Source organism: Phocoena sinus, chromosome X (assembly GCF_008692025.1).
Source record: "Phocoena sinus isolate mPhoSin1 chromosome X, mPhoSin1.pri, whole genome shotgun sequence".
NCBI lineage: Eukaryota > Metazoa > Chordata > Mammalia > Artiodactyla > Phocoenidae > Phocoena > Phocoena sinus.
In genome coordinates, this window is record NC_045784.1 from 21,363,374 (window position 1) to 21,383,837 (window position 20,464).

General features: G+C 38.1%; 1 protein-coding gene across 3 annotated transcripts in view; it reads left to right on the top strand.

Moving 5' to 3' along the window:
• Positions 1 to 20,464, top strand: part of POLA1 (DNA polymerase alpha 1, catalytic subunit) — a 283,290-nt gene that overhangs the window by 156,206 nt on the left and 106,620 nt on the right. The window contains exon 31 of one of the 3 annotated variants that reach the window (XM_032620650.1): positions 3,436 to 3,485. The exons of the other annotated variants lie outside the window; for them this stretch is intronic. Within the exon in view, the coding sequence (XP_032476541.1) occupies positions 3,436 to 3,465 (30 nt within the window). The 3' untranslated portion in view covers positions 3,466 to 3,485. Of the gene's footprint in view, positions 1 to 3,435; positions 3,486 to 20,464 lie in introns of those variants that run through there. 3 annotated transcript variants of the gene reach the window in all.

Consider the following 20,464-nt stretch of genomic DNA (forward strand, 5'->3'; position numbering starts at 1 on the left):
ACTCCTACCTGTCCCCCAGACCATGGCCAGGAAACTGGCTTGTTAGTGGCAGGGCTGGTTTTGAAACTCCTGTTGGCGTAAGCTCTCTTAACACTGGCAGTCATAGCTTTTTCCTGTTAACAGCATAGCTAAATACCCAGACATACAGCTTTGAGAAGCCGTTTGCGCCCTGTGTGTGCTTGGGTGTTTGTCTCTTTTTGTGTGCTCTTCCTTAGCCCTGGCATACACAAATGCACTCTTGTAGAAGAGTAATGGGGCCCAGTTGGCTTTTGCCTCCTGTTGGAGAGTTGTTCTATTTATTGGTCATCATATGCTCAGTGGTGCTGGTGACACTTAGGGAAAATCAGGAGAGGTGAAAAAGTGGCTGATAATAGGATGTGAAATCTAGACTTCTTTAGGGGGCCTCAGAAAAGCTCATCATATCCAAGTTTAAAGGTAACTTGAATTTGTGATATAGAATTAAATATTTTTGGACAACAGTGATGCAGTATATCAGTTCCATTCTAAAGTTGGTAGTAAAAGCAACTCTGTGGGAATAAGCTAGAGCAAGGGAATGGACACGAGTTCAGATGACTTTTTTTGTCAGACCATCGCCAGCAGTTCATAGAACAGCTGTACTTTTTTTTGCTACTTTTCCTCCCTTTTTTGTCTTAAGCAAGTAGAGTGCAGTGCAATTTGCAACAATTGGAACCTTCCAAAAGACAACCAACCAACCGGATAATAAACCAAAAAGAAGAGAATCACCCAAGGCACACACTGGGTAGCAGCTCTGTCTGAGCAGCGTCAGACTCCTAGGGCAGCAGTACCCCCCACCACCCATTCAAAATCCTCTGGACACCCCCTTGTTGTTTCCATTGAAGCCAAGAGTCAGGCAAATAGCTTTTGTGTTTGGCTTTAAAATCAATGTTGTTTTATCATATTAAACTGCCAAGACCATGTCTTCTTGACACGAGGCCCCTGAAATGCCTATTACAATGCCATGGACTCGGCAGACAGTTTTATGTGAAATCACACACACGAGAAGCATCTAAATTCCCCTTTCTCTGTTTATAAACATGTGGATTGTAAGAACAACTCAGTTTTCTAAACTAATGCTTTACCTGGTTCTTTGGTGATCTTTTAGGTGATTTCAGGCCATCACCACAGAAGTTAATGTCTGATATCCAACAAGACATCTGTTTTATACAAAGAAAAGATGGAATGTTAGGGGGAAACAGACTAGGTTTTGGTAATGGTAAAAAAAAAAAACAGAATCAGATATATGTTTCGGAAGTTTGGGGAACCGTTTTCTTTGTTAAATTTGTAAGTAAAGCCCTTAGGATGTCTCTCTGTTGCCAATCCAGAAAATGTGCTTCAAGCCAAATTTTGAGCTGCATAAACGTTAATATAATGTTTGTGAAAGCAGGTTATAAGCTTTGTCAGCTGTGGAGCTAAATGTCCGTTGTAAAGATTATACAAAATGTATAGTTGCGTCTTCATGTATACTTTTATAAAATTAGGTTTATGATCTAAGAGTTTTTTTAAAATCTCATAATGCTGGTTATATATACACACACATTTTTTTTAGAAATTAGGAATCACTCCTTTTCTTCTAAAGTAGACAATCAAAATAAGCAGTTTGAAGAGATGGATTTAAGACAGCAAAATTGTATCTTCAGCTGTGTAAAAGAAGTACGGTACCTTAGACCAGAAAACGTGTATTAGCGATGGTTTGATTAGTGACTGCAAAAGCAAAATAAATACCGTAGTGTAAAATACAGTTCCACATGACGGCGTGTTTGGCTAGTACCGAACATCAGAATTTAGGGAGCAGTTAGCACTAAGATATGTTCTCTTTCTTTGCATGAAAATACATTAATAATGAAATCTTAGAGTTCCTTTGTTTCTCATTGATTGCTAGTTAGCAAGAGGTTTGATCAGGTTTTGTTGTTGACGTTTGTTTTCTGCGGGGAGGGAGGAGTGTTTGTCATAAACCCATCTCCGCAAAAGTTGCCTTGTTTCTCCTCTTCAAAACTTCCACTGCCTATACAATCTTTGCAGAATAAAGATGCATTATTATTTATTTTGGATGTGGAAGGTTGATCAGAACATCACTTTTTAATGTAAAATTACAGTGTAATGAGCTAAATGATAATAAACTTACTTGCACGGGGGTATTTTCTTCGTTCTGTTGATCTTTAAAAAGTCTCTACGTTCACAAAAGAAGATAACTGTTAAAGACCCTAGATTTCAAAAGCAGTGCCACTTCTTCTGAGAGCTTTGGGGCAATCCTCTGATGTGTAATTGCTTTTACATCAGTCACAAGAGAGAGACAAGAATGTGCTTTCCTTGAACTTAACAGTTTGGGCAATTTTCTATAATCCAGTAAATACAAATTGTAGCTTGATTATTCATCTACGTCTGTCAAGCAAATTTTAATGGATGAATGAATGAGTCAAATCTATGCATGGAAATATACAAATGTGCAAAATATGGGTCTAATTACCAGGCTGCTGAATTTACACAAGGTCAGGTAAACAAGGCACCAGTGTAATGATTATTAATTGTTAATAATGCCTTTGGGAAAACATTCACATTTTCCTTTGAATACCTAACAGTTTGTCTTTCTAGTGACTTTAAACTCTGAAAATTTTAGCTGGTCTAAAAACACAAAAACATTTTTGCCCTATTTGTATCCTTTCCCTATAATTGCCTTCTAATTCTTTTAGAAAAACGAGTAAAATATAATATGTTTTTCAGGACCCTGTTGAAAATCACAGTTTAATATGATGGTGAGAGAATTAAGGGGGGTGGGGGGTAACACTCTCACAGCAGAATGAAATAGCTGCTGTCTTTTGTCTTCATTGAAGGGATGAGCATGCCCCACCATCCTCCACCCTCTTTTCAAACGTAATCGACATTCTAAAACACAAAACCAAGGTGGTAATAAAGGGAAGGAAATCAAAGCAGGCTTTTTTCCCCCTCTATTTACCATAGTAAGTCAACATTTGACTCTGTCTTGATATTCTATAAAATGAATGTTGGAAAAAGAATAATAGCAATGAGTAGTTTCCCATCGAATGCCCAAGGGCCGAAATAATTGAGGGAGTACTTGCCGAGGTTTTTCTTAGTTCAGTAACTCTTGATCACTGTGCAGTTTTGTAGCAGTGCTATCATTAAGGGCTCTCCATGTCTGGAAGGACACCCCCCCTCTCCCAGCTTTAATCCAAAAGTCATAAATTGTAGAAGTAACATGTCGTCTGCAGGTCACCCAGACGAAAACACTGCATCTTGAGAAGTCTTATCTTTTTGCCACTGTGCTTTGAAAATCTTTTGAAGATTTTGCATTAATGGTACTGCTGCAGTCTCTTGCTGGGCTGTCTTCTTATCCTCGCAAGCTCTACGTTCACAAGTTTTTTCCCATGGCTAATCTAAACGTTCTTCCCTCTGTTCTAGGCCTTACTGCCGGCTTCACACCCGTGTTGAACATCAGATGAATACAGCCACCTTCCTTTGTGCTTTTTTTTTTTAATTTAGTACTTGTAAATATCACTCATATCTCTGTTAAATTTCTTTAAACTCTGTAATTGATGACTCAGTCTCATTTCTTCAACATTTTCAGCTGTCATTTTTTGTTTTTCGGGACCTCTATTGTTTAATCATGGGTGCCCTTTGTGGGTTAGATTATTCTGTCTGTAAGCCAAAGGGATTTGGACTGTTTTTTGACCTTAGCTCTGTAGGTAGCATCCTATCCTCTTTTATAATCTACTCTAGAATATAACAGGCACAATTTACACACACTCATGGGTACTGGAGTGGCTTAATTAAATCTGTGTAGAATCATACCCAAACTCTGTATTCTGGCATTTAAGACATTATATAATCCAACCTTCCCTCTCCACATACCCTCTCATCCGATGACACCATCAAATCCCCATTCCTCCGGACGGGCCTTCTTGATTTCTCACAACTGCTTGGATTGTTCTTGCCCACATGCCATCTCTATCTGTTTAAATTCTTCTCAACCTTCATGACCCAAACCCATCTCAGTTCCAGGAAGCATACCTTCACATTACAACTGTGGAAGGTTTTTTCTCCTCTGTGTTCCTAGAGAACTTTAAATGTATAACTTCTCTCCTGCAGTTTCTTTCAGTCTATTGTAGTTACATTGTTTCATTTGGCAAATAATTTTGTTTCCTATAAGTTTTTAGATTTCTAGATAGTGGGAGAAATAAGACTAGTGTTTTTTGTTGTTGTTGTTGTTGTTTTTGGCCACACCACGGCTTGCAGGATCTTAGTTTCCTGACCAGGGATTGAACCCAGGCCCTCGGCAGTGAAAGCGCTGAGTCCTAACCACTGACCGCTAGGGAACCCCCAAGACTAGTAGTTTTTGAGCTCTCTAACACTTTGCTAAGCATCTTTTACATACGTGGTATCATTTAATTCTGGTAGCAACCCTGTGAAGGTAGGTGATTTTTTTTTCTACTTTTACAGATAAGGAAGCTGAATATTGTAATCAGACACTCAGCCAGTGTTAGAAGGATAATACATTGTAGAGCTGGGATTTTAACTTGGGCCGCTGATTCAAAGTTCATATATTCTTTTCAGAAAGCCTTCTTCACATAAGAGTGTGACAGTTTGCATCCTGCTCTATCAAGTTACTAGAAAATTCAAAGAACAAAATAGGTGTTCAGTAAATGATTGAATTTATCACTATGGAAGTCCTATTGCTTCAACTGCTAATGGTCATGTGAATTGCCAATAAAATAGCCAAAGCCTTAGTAAGGGCCCTCTGTACCCTGAGAGATGGCTGACACATGAAAGGTTTGGCAGTTGTACTCCCACATAAGACTGTTTACTTGAGACATTCTTTTTTTGTTGTTTGTTTGTCTGCTTTTAAGCTTTCCTCTTGTTGATCCCTACATTCATTGGTATTGTTAAATGTCACGCTTCTCATTTACTATTTGCATTTCATTTTAAGAAAGTAAATCTCATTGTAGTGGCATGAATAATTTATGCTTCTGTCAAGGAACTATTAAAACACTAGAGGTTGAAAAATATGCACATTCTAAAGTTTGTATAAAAACTAAGAACTGTTTTTGCCTCACCCTGAGTGTTTACTCCAGCAGTAAACCTGGGTGCTTACTAAAAAAGCCATGATGGTCTTACTGACTTTAATTTAGGACTCCGTGCCAAGTTGTAATTATGGTTATAGGTAAGGAAAATTTGGCATTTTATCTTTCATAGAAAATAGGCCTTTGTGACTTTGGGGGAGCTGTTTATATTTGTATTTAAAGCAGGGACTTTTTTTTTCTGAGGTATATTTATTCTTGAAGAATTTGTAGTTAGAAGGATTAGGAAAGAAGACTGCCCAACCTAAGAATAAAAAATTTGATTTGATGGACACAGGCAACATGACTGAGCTTTGGGGTGACAGAAATATGATGTTTCAGGTATCTGAGGTTTCTTCTTATCAACTTCTGTGCATATTGATAAGTTCAGCCTATTTTGGAAACAGTTACTAATGCCATAATGCATTTTCCCATATCTTCCATCTGAAGTTTTTACTATTATTGATTGAGGATTCAATTCAGAAATGTGTTTAGAACCCTGCATTCTGTGGTAATCATAGAAGTCAGTGGGAAGACAAGAAAATTGTATTGAAAGAAATTGTGTGCGTGTGTGTTTTGTGTTTCAGCATAGATTATCTCTGCCAAAATAATAGCTGTCATTTTCTTCTTGTTATATTAGTGGCCTGTAGCTTACCACTATCCCTTTTGCCTTAGTTTTGCTTCTGACCACTGGCTATTACCCTCAGCAAGAAGACCTTTTTAATTGAATGTCCGAATTTGCATGATTCTTGTCCTAATACCATCATAATTTTGATCCATTTCAAATTAGAGAGCCCTAAGTTGCGACCTCTCACCTCAACACGGGAGCCCTTTAACATTCAGGGACTTTGAAACTTCACTTCTGTTTAGAATTTCATATCATGCCCATCATGGGGGGAAGAGATGGAAAATGTATACGCTGAGCCTATAGGACTTCCTGCAGTGCTTATTAATCCTTTATGGATCATTTGAAATGTTTCTAGTTTATTTAAGCTTTGCTGCTTGTATCAGATTGTTCCTACGAAGAAAAAGTGATCATGCTTTGAATTTTTAAAAATGATCTCACTTTCAAGCAGAAGCACTTTTATGCTCCATTAAAGTTGAATTTGCCAAACTCTTACATCGCATTAACACAAGCTTTACTGGATAGATAAACGTGTTGTTCAAAGACTGACTTGAACTTTACCAAACTGCATATTAAGATTTTTATCTTTATACTTTTTATTTCTTAAGTTATTTTAAAATAGACTAGTAAAATAGACTAGGTTTGCCCAAAAGTACTGCTTTAATGACAAAGTAATTTTTCCATTTGATTTAAAATATTAATATAGATTATGAGCTAATTTGAATATGAAGCTAAAATAAACAAAATATTTTGAGCTCTTAAGTAAAATTTTTTTATATTTGTTTCATATATCGTTAATATCTCAATAAACTGTTTTGATTTTGTTTCTTGAAATTTGTGTATTTAATCATTTTGACATTTCTGATTTTTACTCAAGTCTGTCATGTATCCAGTATTTTTTTTTTTTTTTTGGAAATTTTAGTAGGTTTGCCAACAAAATGACTCATTATTTTCCCCCTTTCCAATTAATGGGTTTTTAAAAATATGCACAGGACATCCTCCAGTTTTCTGTGAATTACAGTGTTACACTCTTTGTTTTTATTTATTTCATGAAGTTTTTAGCTTGGAAATAATCTTCCAATGAGTATACTTTTGACCTAGAGTTACTTAGAAAATTCTAGTCTCATTTGTACCATGGCTTCCTGGCTCCCAAACACCGTTATAAGAACTTGGTCTTTCCTTTATGTCTCCTTGGCCTTGAGGTTTTAATTTAATGTGTTTGTTCTTCAGAAAGAATGTAAGCTAGTTTTCAACTTGAAATGACTTTCTGTACTTTTTTTAATACGTGAAACGTTTACAAAGTATGAGGTTTTATTTTATCCAAAAATTATTCATGCATGCTTTTCTTAAAGAACTAATTTACATTAACATGTATAGTGACCTTGAAAAAATACATTTTAATGGTAATGAAAATAAAATTTAATATCGACCTAAATCTTCTTTAGGTCTCATAGATTCCACATTTTTAGCTGTTGAGTCACTGGGGTTCTTAAAAAGAAGGAAAATGCATTTTCAGGAAATTTCTTTTTTAAGGTAAACAACAAATTGTACACACAGAGGGAAAGGAGAACCTTTTATATGCCTCGTGGAGGGAAATTTCCAAACTCTTAGATGAAATATTTAGTAAGTTATAATGTACAGCTCACTGTTTCTGAGAGACTGATGGTAACTTTTTTGTAATAACTGTATTAACTTTGACTTCTAATGCAAAAATCTGCACTCAATTCATTTTCACTAATTCACTTTATTCTTGTCTCCTAGTGTTCCCATGACCTTTCAGAAATGTGCAGTTCATATTTTGTGCTCTACAAAAGCTGCCCCTTAGGTTGTATTGAATAACACAAAGTTGAATTATGAACATAATGGCAGTTCTCTGTGGCATTTCCAGTTCAAGCTTACTTTCAGTCTGTTAAATTCATAAGTGAAGTGTTTTTTTAATGTCGTCCATGTTAGGGAAAAGGTTAAATAATGCTGGGCTTCTCTTCGTGGGCAAACAGGGAGAGTCATTTTGGTTGTTTAGTGGAAGGTTGTGTTCTCATATTTTCATTCCTCGGTCAGCATAGATGATGTTCCGGATTGTTTTGGAGCTTTCAGATAGGGCTTACATACTTCTCAAATATTTCATAAACTGCTCATGGTACAATGGAACTGAAAATCTTCCAGGGATTAACAACTTGAGACATGGCATTACTTCCCACAGTTGTACACTTTGAGAAACCTTGAGGGGAAGGGAGAGTCGCAATGACTTGGAATTCTCTGAGAACTCTGATTTCCAGCAGAAAAGCCTGGTGACACCCAGTGGATGATGGGAATTTTTTTTTATTGGAGTATAGTTGATTAGCAATATTGTGTTAGTTTCAGATGTACAGCAGAGTGATTCAATGATACATGTACCTGTATCTATTCTTTTCCCATTTAAGTTATTGGGATTTTTTTTTTTTCCTGTATTTATTTATTTATTTACTTTTCGGTACGCAGGCCTCTCCCGTTGCGGAGCACAGGCTCCGAACGCGCAAGCTCAGCGGCCATGGCTCACGGGCCCAGCCGCTCCGCGGCATGTGGGATCTTCCCGGACCGGGGCACGAACCCACGCCCCCTGCATCGGCAGGCAGACTCTCAACCACTGCGCCACCAGGGAAGCCCTGGGATTTTTTTTTAACTTCAAGCATAATTTTTCAAAAAATGTAATTTCACTTGATATTTATCTTTCGTCAACCGAGAAAACTTACCTTTTGGTTATCTATTCGGATTTAATTAATGTAATCATCAGTGAGTTGTCTGTTGTGAAAAGGACATAGAGAAGATGCACTGTTCTCCATTTTCCAAGTAAAATGGATCCCTAAGATTTCATCACAAGGCAATGGTTTCGCAGCATTCTGATGAAATATTTTAAATATGCCTTCAAGAAGAAAAGCCCACAACACTGTGCTGTATGTTGTCAGGAAAGAAGACCGAAATGCATGTACATGGGAATTACACTTGTTCACAAGTCTGCAGTTCTCAGGCAGTTTTAAGACTTTGGTCCCACATGATGTATCATCCCATGGAAGAGGGTGGGTAGGTGTTACTGCGGTATCCAAGCGGGGCACACCCAAAGGCTCCCCAGGTGAAAGGGGCCTGCAGTGAGATGAGGGGAGAGCTTTGAGTTGGCTCCTGCTCTTTTGCCACAGGGCTTCTTTATCGGCCTCCTGCAAAGGAAGGGCTTTTGGATTCTCACCAGCAACCTAGCCTGAGGGAAGCTAGAGTGTTCAGCCAGTCCAAATTGCCCTTGATATCATAAAGTTTAATTGCATTAGTTTAAAATTGAAAGAACATTTCTTCAGCTCCTACAGTGTGTGACACATTACTTCAGGCCCCGGGGGTTCAAAGCTGAATGATAGGATCCTCTCCCTTGGGGGCTGAGGGACTGGCCTGCGGATGCCCTTGTGTCTCCCTTTCTTCTTCCTCTTCCCTTCTTTCCTCCATCCTCAAAATACCCTTAATCTTTCATGTTGGCATGTCTGGGCCTCCAGCACTTAGGGCCATGCTCGCTGTCTTGCTTTCCAGGTCTCCCAGATCAAAATATCCATTCCCCCAGAGATACAATTGAAATGATGTTTTACATACAGGTCCAGCATGCTGTTTGCCCTTAAGAAGTGTTCATTTTAATTATTTGATATTAAATTTAATTCATACAAATGTGTGAAAAATTCAGCTCTCTTGGGGCTGGGGGAGATGGGGATGTTTTCTCTTTAAAAGTCATTTCAAATACTATTTTGGTCATGACGTTCCTGGTGAGGGCAGCCAGGATGGAAGCTGGGCTGGATGAAGGACAGATCCTTTCTGCTTAGGGAATCAGTTTGCCAGACACGTGAACAGCTGTATCTCCACTCCAGGTACCTGTACCCACATCCTTCTGAGATCATTGATGTTCCTGTGATGCAGTAAATGTAGCAGTAGAGTGGAGAGTCTTCCTCCTTTCATGTTGGCATGGAAAATGCCTCAGGTATTTGACTACCTTGATGCTGGAGGCTTTTGTGTGATCGGTAACAGTGTGTCTGGTTTGTGGCCAGTTAGTGAAGTATCTCAGACCTTCTTTCCTCCACGAAATTTATAAAAACCCATTCTGTTGCAAAGGGCTTTCCTTCCTCAATGATACTTTGGAGTCCCACTTGTGGAAATGTCAATATCTCTGCTGGCTTCTAATATACAAGGCCTTCTGAGCATGTTCCCAGGGAAGGAGAGTTGATTAGGTAGACTTCTCTGGTTTTAGTTAATTAATGGCCTACTCCAGCTCCATTTCCTGATTTCCTGGAGGAACACTCAGTGACTGTACTTACGCAGCAAAGTCAAATTCGTTAGTTTTATTATATGAAACGTCAGATGAAGAGCTGAAGAGAATCTTTTCCCAGTAGCGTCTCCTAAGCTCCAGAATGGAGTCACAAGTAGGGCAGTGGAGTAGTGCATGGACAGGCCTGCCTAAGATCATCTCAGCATCCGTGTGAGGCACGTCAGGCTTGCTGCAGATGGGTGAGACATGAAAATAGATTCAGGGGCTAGTTAGAAGATTCAGAGACCAAGGTCAGGAGAGCTGGGGAGCTGAATCTAAAGTTTTCTTTGAACCTGTTTCTGTAACGCACGAAAACAGCTGCTAAGGTGGACAGTATTTTCTTCAGAGGTTTTGTCTTTATGCTTCTTGCAGTTTAGAAATTGTAGGCCCTGGGAATATATATATTCAAATCCTTAGTAATCTAAGTATTCAGAAGGGCATAGAGTATTTTGGGCTTTGAGAGGGCAAATGTCAGGATTAGCAGCTGATTTTTTTAAGGATAATTTTTTTTCCCCTTTCTTCCATCTTGCTAGCACTCTATCTCAGCCTGGCTTCTGTGTTTTACAACTTGATAGAGTATGCCATTTAGCCTCATGATTTATACATATTAAGCCTTATTTTTATAAATACATGCCCACTTATCACAGCCACACCATTGAGGACTTAGTAAAACACAGATTGCTAGATGCCACCCCAAGAGTGTCTGATTCTGGGTCTAGGGTGGGGCCTGAAAATTTGCTTCTCTGACATGTTCCCAAGTGATGCTGTTGCTGCTGGTTCAGGGACCACTTTGAGAGCCACTACTCTAGATATTCACTGAGGTTTACTACTCAGCCAGGAGCAGTTGCAAGAAAACAATAACAACATGAAATCCCAATGTAATAATGGTGGAGTAATGAGATTTAGTTAAGAGAAAATACTTTCTGTGATAGGAATTTGTGTGCATTGTCCTAACCTCACTTATGGATACATCATGAAGACTTATGGGGAACCTCATGTTTGTTTTTTAAAATTATGTCACAGAATTAGAGGAGTCTCTTGCTAGAACAGACCTGAACACCATCTAGCTAGAGGCAGAGACAGGAGAAGTGATTGGTTAAGAAGACTGTGTTAGGGAAGGGAGCTTTTAAGAGAACTAATTCCCCAAATATAAAAGGAACTATTTTAGTATTTAGTCAACATTTAAAATGTTTAAATTAAATTCGGCGCCAAAGTTTATTTTAGGCCTTCTGAGCCAAAGGTCTATAGTGATTTTAATATAATTTTTTCCAGTTGCAGAGATCCTTTGATGGCTTAGTTTTTGGGTCCACAGCCCTAGGTTCTTGGGAAATCTGATACCAGAGGCAGCCCAAAGAAAATTTTGCCAAATACCAAGTTTTCAAAGAATTAGCTACTGTAATTAGACAAGGAAAAGAAATAGTATATAAAAATTGGAAGGGGAAGAGGTAAATTATCATTATTTACAGATCCATGCAAACCCTGAAAACCTAATGAAATCAGCCAAAAATCTAACATAGACAAAAAGAATTTAGGAAGAGTTCCCTGTTGGGGATTCCGGGCTTGCACTGCTGAGGCCCAGGTTCAATTCCTGGTCAGGGAACTGAGAATCCCCCCAAGCTGCGTGGCACGGCCAAAAAAAAAAAAATCAATAAAGTCACTAGTTAAAAATTACTATTAAAACATCATAGCTTTGATCTACACCAACAACAATCAGAGAATATAATGGAAGAACTAAATACCATTTACAGTAATGACTAAGAAGATTAAATACCTAGTAATAAAGTTAACAAGAAATGTGAGATATATATAGATATAAAGTAGACTTTAAAATGCTACTGAAGGTCTTAAAAGAAGACTTGAGTAAATGGAAAAGTATATCCTATTCTTGGCTAAGACTTTTCAGCAGTTTAGGATCATTCTCTTTTAAGTTTATCCATAAATTTAAAGCTTCCTCCATTAAAAAACAATTGCAGGAAAATTCCTACAAAGAAGATGACCTGCCAGTTATTAAAAATTTTAGGAGTTCAGGGTAATTAAAGTCTTTTGGTGCTCTCCTGATTTTGATGGAGCCGATAGAGAAAGTCCAGAGATATATCTAAAAGTTGCACTTGGTATTACATAAAGAGGTGGTTCGTGTCAGTAGGGAATAGTCAATCTTGAAAAAAAAAATACAGTTGTATTTCTTCCTTGCTCCCTACACTAAAACAAATTCCAGATGCCTCAAAAACTTAGACTTAGAAAATGAAACTATAAAAGTAATGGATATTTTTAATTATCTTGGAGTTGGGAAGACTTTTTGAAACAACACAAAAATCAGACTCCAAAGAGGAAAACTATCAATAAATTTGACTACAAATTAAAAAATAAAAATTTCTGCAGGGCAGAAGTTACATATACAGACACACCCCATAAAGTCAAAAGAGAAATGATGAACAAGGGAAAATGTAGCTGCCTGCGTAGCAAATAAAGGGCAAATTTCCTTCACATATAAAGCAGTCTTGCAAATCAAGGAGAAAAAGACCAACAACCTAGTAGAAAAATCAATTGGTAAAGGACAGGAGCAAGCAGTTCATAGAGGAAGAAATGCAAATGGCTTATAAACATAGGTAGAGATGTTCAAGCTCACTCTTAAGTTCAGAAGTCCAAACGAATACCATTTTTCACCTATCTGAATGACAGAGATCCAAAAGTTAGATAATAGGTAGCCCTGTCAGTAGGCAAGGGTGCGGGGAAAGGAGTACTCGAATGCACTGCTGGGCAGTGTGGAAGCTGGTACGCCTTATTTGGACCACAGCTTGGTGACATCTTTCAAAATTTTAAATGAATATACCTTTTGACTCAGCAATTCCAATTTGGGTATCTCTCCTTACAGATATGCAGGACTTGCAGATGTTGTCAAAGGTACTGTACAAGAATATTCCTTGCAACATTACTGGTAATAGTAAGAGACCAAAAACAACCTAATTGTTGGTCAAAAGAGGACTGATTTATTGAATTATTACAATCATACAAGAGAATTCTGTGCCGCCATTAATAAGAACGTTGATGGTCTATCTATGCTTAGAGGGTATAATTTCCTCTACTTTTAAGTGGAGAAAAGCAAGATTTAGCACAGTGTATATGATACATTTCTTGTATTTTTAAAAACAAGGGGAGAGATAGTTGTAGTGTAATAGATTTTACTTAACCCATTATATTCAAATTATTTCAATCTAATGAATATTTAAAACATCAGTTGGATACTTTATATTGCCTGTTTGGGACTAAGTCTTTGAAATTCGCTGTGTATTTTACACTTACAGCACAGCGCAATTTGGACTAGCCATGTTTCAAGTACTCAGGAACCACATATGGCTCTTGGCTCATGGACTAAGCAGAGTAGGTACAGAGAGCAAAGAGCACTGGACTAGAAGTTCAGAGACCCAGGTGGCCCTGCAGCTTATTGCTGTGACAGCGTACAAGGAGTCTACTTTTTCCTGGGCCTCATTTTCTTCAGATAGAATGTGAAGGATTAGACTAGAGCTCTAAAGTTCCTTCCAACTTTAAAATTTAGGGTTCAAATATATTTCATATTACTTGTCAAAGTCAAAAATGGAATTGCACTTGCTTTCAGAGACACAATTTTCACCAGCACTCTTAAAATTCTGTGTTCCTAAGTGAAGCGCACTTCATATCGTAGGGACTGTATTGTCAGTGCTAGAGTAAGGGTTTGTTTATTGGTTTGTTTAAGGGAAGAATGTTACTAAGCTACATACATGTTATAAACCAGGTAGGAATTGGTCAGTTCTAATAGAATTACGTCCAGTATGAGGCTTTGCTAAGAATTCTAATGGCACATGGAGAACTTCGAAAGAGTAAAAGAGAGAATCACATCAATAGTATCTAAAGAAAGAGTAAATGTTGAAGGAGAAAGAGTTGAGAGGGCGGAGTTTTTTAGTACAGTTCTGTTTATAAACTTCATTCTTCCGAAGATAATAACCAGTAGTTCCCTTAGAACAGTAGAGAATGAGAATCACACAGACAGTGAATCTCAGCCAGAGCCACACATTGGAATCACTCGGGGAGATTTTTAAAATCCTGATGCCCATTCTATACCCCAGACTGGTGGTTCCCAAAGCGTGGTCCTGGGACCAGCAGCAGCAGTAGTATCTCCTGGGAGCTTGTTAGAGATGCACATTCTCAGGCACCCCCCCCAAGACCGACTGAGTCAGAAACTCCGGGGTGGCGACCAGTAATCTGTTTTGTAATGTTCCCCTAGTGATTCCACTGTGCAGCCGGAGTTGAGAATTCTAGAGCAAGCAGGATTCAGGGCAGGGATAGCAGAGGTGGGTTTCATTTTGAGTACCAGTTTTCATCCTATATCGCCTGTGGGGATGGAGTTGGAGATGGAATGCAGTCCACCTGCTTGGTATTTGCCATTCTTGATTTGAGTAATTTATTGGCGTTATAGAGGGTTGGATGTTGCAGTTCACAAATAGAAGTCAAGAAGCATCCTATCCAGTTGAGAAAAAAGAAGAAAAAAAAGAGGAGAAAAGGGAAAAAAACCCCACAGGAACCACAAAAGCCATAGAAGCTACAAAAGGTTGGGACAGGAGGGAACAAGTATACTAAGTAAAATATTATAAGTGAAGAAATTCCAGATAGATTCTAAAATATTTCATTTATAAACAGGGTTTCTTAGCTATAAGTTCAAGTGTCATGACGATCTTAGGCCCACTTTATGATCTGTCGTCAAGTCTGTTTGATCAAAAAATACAGCTTGTTGAACCCTTTATCATTTGGCATTGAAGAATCCATTTCCTCTTAACGTTTGGGCTTTAGGTAGGAATGCATTGAATATAGGTATGGTAAATTCAGAATGAACTAAGCCAGAAAATAAAATATATTTTCCAAGTGTAAAGAGGTTGTCACTGACTGAGAAGGAGTTAACGTGTCACATTCTTTCGATTTTTACTTATCAGGAGAAATCACAGTATCTGTAATTTCAGAGGCATATTCTGAAGAATGTTATATTGTGATCTCTCTAAGCTGAATCTTAGAAATCTATCTGGGAGTTTTCAGACCTGACGAAATAAAAATGGACCCATTACAGTATCACGTTCATTTGATTTTTCAAAAGTTAGGAGGACTGTATATGCAGATCATTTGAGAGACTGCTTTTGCTCTGCCTTGTAATCAGCAGATGGAGGAAAGCAGGCTGGGCTGTGTTGAGAGTGTATCTGGTGCTTCTTGTTTTTCACGATCTCGGCTGTATAACTTCTGTAAACCCTTTCTGTGTATTTTTCTTTTCTCGTTCCCAAACATTACATTTTACATGGGAAAGTCAATTTTGATAATTTCCAAAAAGCTAGGTGTTACAGCAGAATTTGTGCCTCTTAGAAAAAACTGCTCCTTTACTATAAAGTAGAACCTGCCTTTCATACCTAAGTAAAACAATTCTGATATAACTTTCCTAATCGTCACATTTATTACAGAAGGGATGATAATACTATTTTCCAGACCATGTTTACAAAGAATATGATTTTGATTTCTGTGTTAATTTCTGAGTACTGAGTTTCTGTTTTTAAATTGTTTTGTGAATTGGGCTCTCTGAGTATAAAGTGGCTTTCAGCACACGGGTGGTATTGTCAAACATCTTCCCCAGATAGCCAACACATGCATTTCAACAGCTTTTTGGACAGAACCACAGTTAATAATTTCTTTACAGGAAAAATGTATTTTTTTATTATCATTATTTTCTCATCTTACGTTCTGGCATTTAAATTATGAAACTTCATCTCGCCGTGTAGACTTACCTTGTATTGCCAAGAGGAAAGAAGTGGCTTTTCTGCAAAGCTAAATAGTTTTTACTTTATTGTCTGCTACGAAACAGCTGCTGATACCAGAAAAATGCCGTCTCATCATTGGGCCTGGGGTGTCCAAAAGAGGCAGGAAAAAAATGACTGTAGCTCCCTGTCTGCCCTGGCACTCTCCTCCTTTCTCTCCGTTTTCATTGCCGTGAAGAGCAGGAGAACAATATTCTGCAATTAAGGATTCCATTAAGTTGAAGAAAAGAGCAAATGGGGGATGTTTGTTCTCCAAGCTGAAAAAATTTGTCTGGGATGGGGGTGGATACTGGTAGTGGTATAGAGAGAGGTGGGTGGAGAGAAGAAGTCAGGGCTGTTTGTTGAATATACTGTTAAGGACTGTTACCATCCTAATTAATCAAGTTAGAAATTACAGCTGTAGTCCGTTTCCCCCCAATTCTTGTTATCAATTTTCTTCTCTTTTGAGACAAAGCAAATATAAATTTTGTGTTCATTTGTCATTCGTTCTTTGACTTCAGCATCTCTGAAAATAACAATGTAGCACAAAAGCCCAGTATTTACCTAGTTGTAATGTGGGTTGCCATGGTGTTTTGCAAATTATTGCAATTATGTTCACCATGCGAGTCGCCCTTGGTAACTGGCGAAAAAACTGATAATCCTGTTTTGAACAAAAGGTCAAATTGCTGAATAGAAAGTCTTGATTAACTAAAAGATGTACAAAGTGGAATTATTTCCTACCATTCAGAAATAGTTCTTGATCGGGTTTGGGGGAGGGGGTGAGTAAGTACATCTGATTACTGAAGTACAAAGCATTGAAAGGATGTTGTCTTGAGCCTTTCATGTAGTCTTAATGGTGGCTTTTTTGTCAAATTTACCCATTTGCGGCATTGAAAGAGGCAGCTGCATTTAAGCTGGAGAGACGGTGCTTTTTCAAGAGTTCAGTGCATGGAAAGTTCTCAGCAGTATCTGCAGTTTACTAGTAGCCCCTGGTCTATTAAAACTGATGTGCCGCATTTGAGCCCATTGCTCTCAGTACTTGTGAACCCCTCTGCCTGATGATCTAATAAAGTGCTCTTACTGGACAATCTCTGATCAGCTACTTAAGAAGGAGCTTGGGGGAGGGGCGGCAGGGAGAAGCCTTACAGGCAGTGAGACCTGGTGTATAGGCCAGAAGAGAGCCTCCAGGGGCTAAACCGAGAGGTCTGTCACGACGGTAATCTGTGCTGAGGTATTTGCCATGGGGTTGTGGGTTTTGTGCCCCAAATCCCTCTAAGCTGTGGTCACAGGTTTTTTTTTCTGGAAAGAAATCTTTATTTTATTCCAAGTTGAATAAGAAAAGATTAGACATGTCGTTTTGAAATTTGGAAATCCACTTTTGTGGATTTGCTTCTTTGGTGATGGCATTCATAAAGTACACGATCCTACATTTACGTAAAAGCAAAAGTTTCCCAGGTTACAGCCAAAGGTCAGATGGATTTCAACTCTTCCGAATCTGGCAGAGCGTTTGGGGGAGTATTTCGGAGGGGGGGGTTCTCTTCTTTTTTTTTTAATGGCCACCTGAAAAATCAATTCTCAAAACTTTTGAGAGTGTGTGAAAGTGGCATGAAAGCAAAGCAAACCTTAACAAGTTTGTGGGTTTACATTCTACATCACCTAGCAACCCCCTGGCTCAGCCAGATCTCTCGTCTACCCTTAGTTCTGTTTACAGACTATTCAGACGGTCCTTCGAAACCATGAAAGATATTCAGTTTCATTAGTACCATTCTCAAGGAGAAAATAATTAAAGTTAAATGAACAAACACTGCCTGGTGATGGTTTGAAGTCCATTCTGATTTTAAGATGCCCTTTGAGGCAACTGCATAGATAGTTCAGTTTGAACATTTGTTGTTCAGTACCCAAAGGTATATCGTATTAAACCATGCCGATAAATAGCCTGGAAACAAACGAACAATAAAAATTACTTTTAGCTAGACTTGAGCAAAGAAAAGAAGCTCTGCTAGTAATAAGTTTCTAGGCCTGCCCTCCTGATTGAATTTTTTATTTGATCCCTACCCTGGACATCTAAGCTGATCCATTCGTACACGGAATAAAGACAGGAGAAGAGGCCTGAGGAACAAAGCACCTCTCTTTAAAACTGATTTATTACCTACCCTTGGAGATCAAATCATATTCCATAGAAGGCTGTGTGCATTTTAGTGAGTAGCTTAATTTCATGTATGATTGTAATACTAATAATGCATGCCCTGCCACTTTCTATTTGGAAACTGCTTATGCGCTTAAATCGACCTACTCTTGAAATTTCTGAGAGTAAAAAAAAATTTTTAAGAAAATGTTTTTTATGTGCCTTTTTTTCCCATAAGCCCATTCTCTGAAAAATCATTTTGGAAACAACCAAACACATGTTAAAGCTCAAAATATTTTTCAGATGTGTTAGTAATTCACTTATATTGAACAGTCTTGGCAAAACTGTCTCTTCCCCCACCCCCCATTTAATAACAGTTTTCTGATTAAAAAACTATACACTTGTAGAAATTTTACGAAATACAGAAACAGAAGAAACTACCTAGAGATAACCACGGATGGCTTTTTAGAGTATTTCCTTCCAGTCTTTTTTTCTGTGTACATATTGATGAAACTAAGCCTTGAGTTAACTTTTGAAGTTTATTTGTTAGTATGTATACATACCTAAGGTGATGTTTTTTCAAGAGCGAGGAGTTGAGAGGCCGGAGCCGTGTTGGAAGTAATGAACAATTTTTCTTAGAGGGCTCATCACTAAAATATTAATGTGAGCATCAGAGTAGCCATTTTTCCATCTCATTCCATTTGATTCTTTCTTTTTTCCTTGTTGAAATGACTGTATGCCTTAACTGACACATCCATTTATAACCATTCATGTTGTTGGAAAGCCGGACATTCATCATGGTTGGAATATTACATCCCCAAGTCACTTGTAGCTTCACGTAGGGGAAAAAAAGAGTCTTTTATGAAAAGATTTGTAATACAATAGAGATTAATGGAATGTGGAGAGGAAAATGCTTTCAGTTCCTCGCGTAAAGTGAAAACAGGGCGGCTCAGAAATCTTGTATTCTTACTATTTGTATTTTGTTAGATCTCTGTCATCCACAGTACATGGCTGGGTTGCATGAGCTCTTTGTGCTTTGTTGACAATTGACAGACAAAGCAAAATTATTCCTGAAGCAAGGTATTGTGTACTTAGTTGTGACCTATTACAGCCTAAGAATGTAGCTTGCTTTTGAGTTGGATGAATAGGGAGAGTATTTTATAGAATAGGCTTGAATATACTAGGAGAGATTTTAGCTGCCCATACAGAAAGATACATGTCCTCCATTGAACTTTTTCCCCCAAAATGTAATTTTCCGTATAAAGTCATTTCAAGTATATTTTCCCTGGTTGCTTGTACGGAGACAGTTTTAACTGTTCTAGTATTGTCCTACAGTGGTAAAATAAAATTGCTGGTAATTGTTGGCTTTCTCTGCTCACAGTATAGCAGGAGAAGATGGCTTGCATGGGGCTCTTTAATGTACCTCAGGTACATCTTCTGATGCTCAGCTTCTGATTGCAAATTCAAATAACAAGGCTAGGGTATTGAATTTGATGCGAGGCAAAGCAGAACAACTTGCTAATTTATCCTGTAATATACAATTGCTGAGGTTGGAATTTTTCCACTTGTAGTGCTATTCTCTGTGTCTAAATGAGGACCACTGTTTGCATCTAACCTATCATAACAGTTTGGGAGTGCTCCATTATCTTTTCAGCAAACTGATGGCAGAGTCTGGTCCTTGCACAGATGATAAGATCAATAAGTTTCAAATAACTTGGATGAAATGACATGTGACTGTTCACTTAAAGAGATGTCTTACTTTAAAAATCAATTTTAATAATATTTAAAATTCTTAACATTGACCGACGAGGCACTTTCCACTTGTTTTGTTTGATAATTTTGTTAAAAATATTTTTGTATTAACTTTGGTGAATAGCTAGTTTATGTGTGTGTATCTTTCCTGATTTGCTCTTTCGTCTCCTACCCTGGCACCTCTCTGAGACTTAATAATCACTCTTTGACATGCCAGCATGCTGCGGTGTAGAAGATTTAACTTTAAAAGCAAAATTATGTTCCTGCTAAAACTTCCCCTGGAGATCTTAGGAAAATTTTCTCCCAGTTTTGGGTGCAAATGTGGGTCAGAAAGCAATTTGTTTTTTGATATTTCTGGAAATCCCAAATCACAACATGTCATTCTTCAAAAGCAGCTGTGGGCCCATACTGTGCACTGTCTATAAGAAGACCCGTTTTACACTGGGGATAATTCTGTGACAGAAAAATGTGACTGCACGGGAACCCCAGAACATTTATAAATGGTTTTGGGTGAAAAGAGTGTCTGGTATTCTCAAAGTGCATATAGTTTGGGGAGAGGAGCAGTTAATGGCCATTATAGAAAAATAGTAATGATACGATGAACTCTGTAACAGCACGCATGCTGGCAGACCTCGCCCTGTAACCCTGTCACTGCAATCCTGGAGAGCCATTACAGTTTAAATCATACGTCACTGCAGTACTGTGTCGTGTTGTCTCTTGAAAATCTCTGTAAATCCCAAAATAAAGCACTTCTGCATA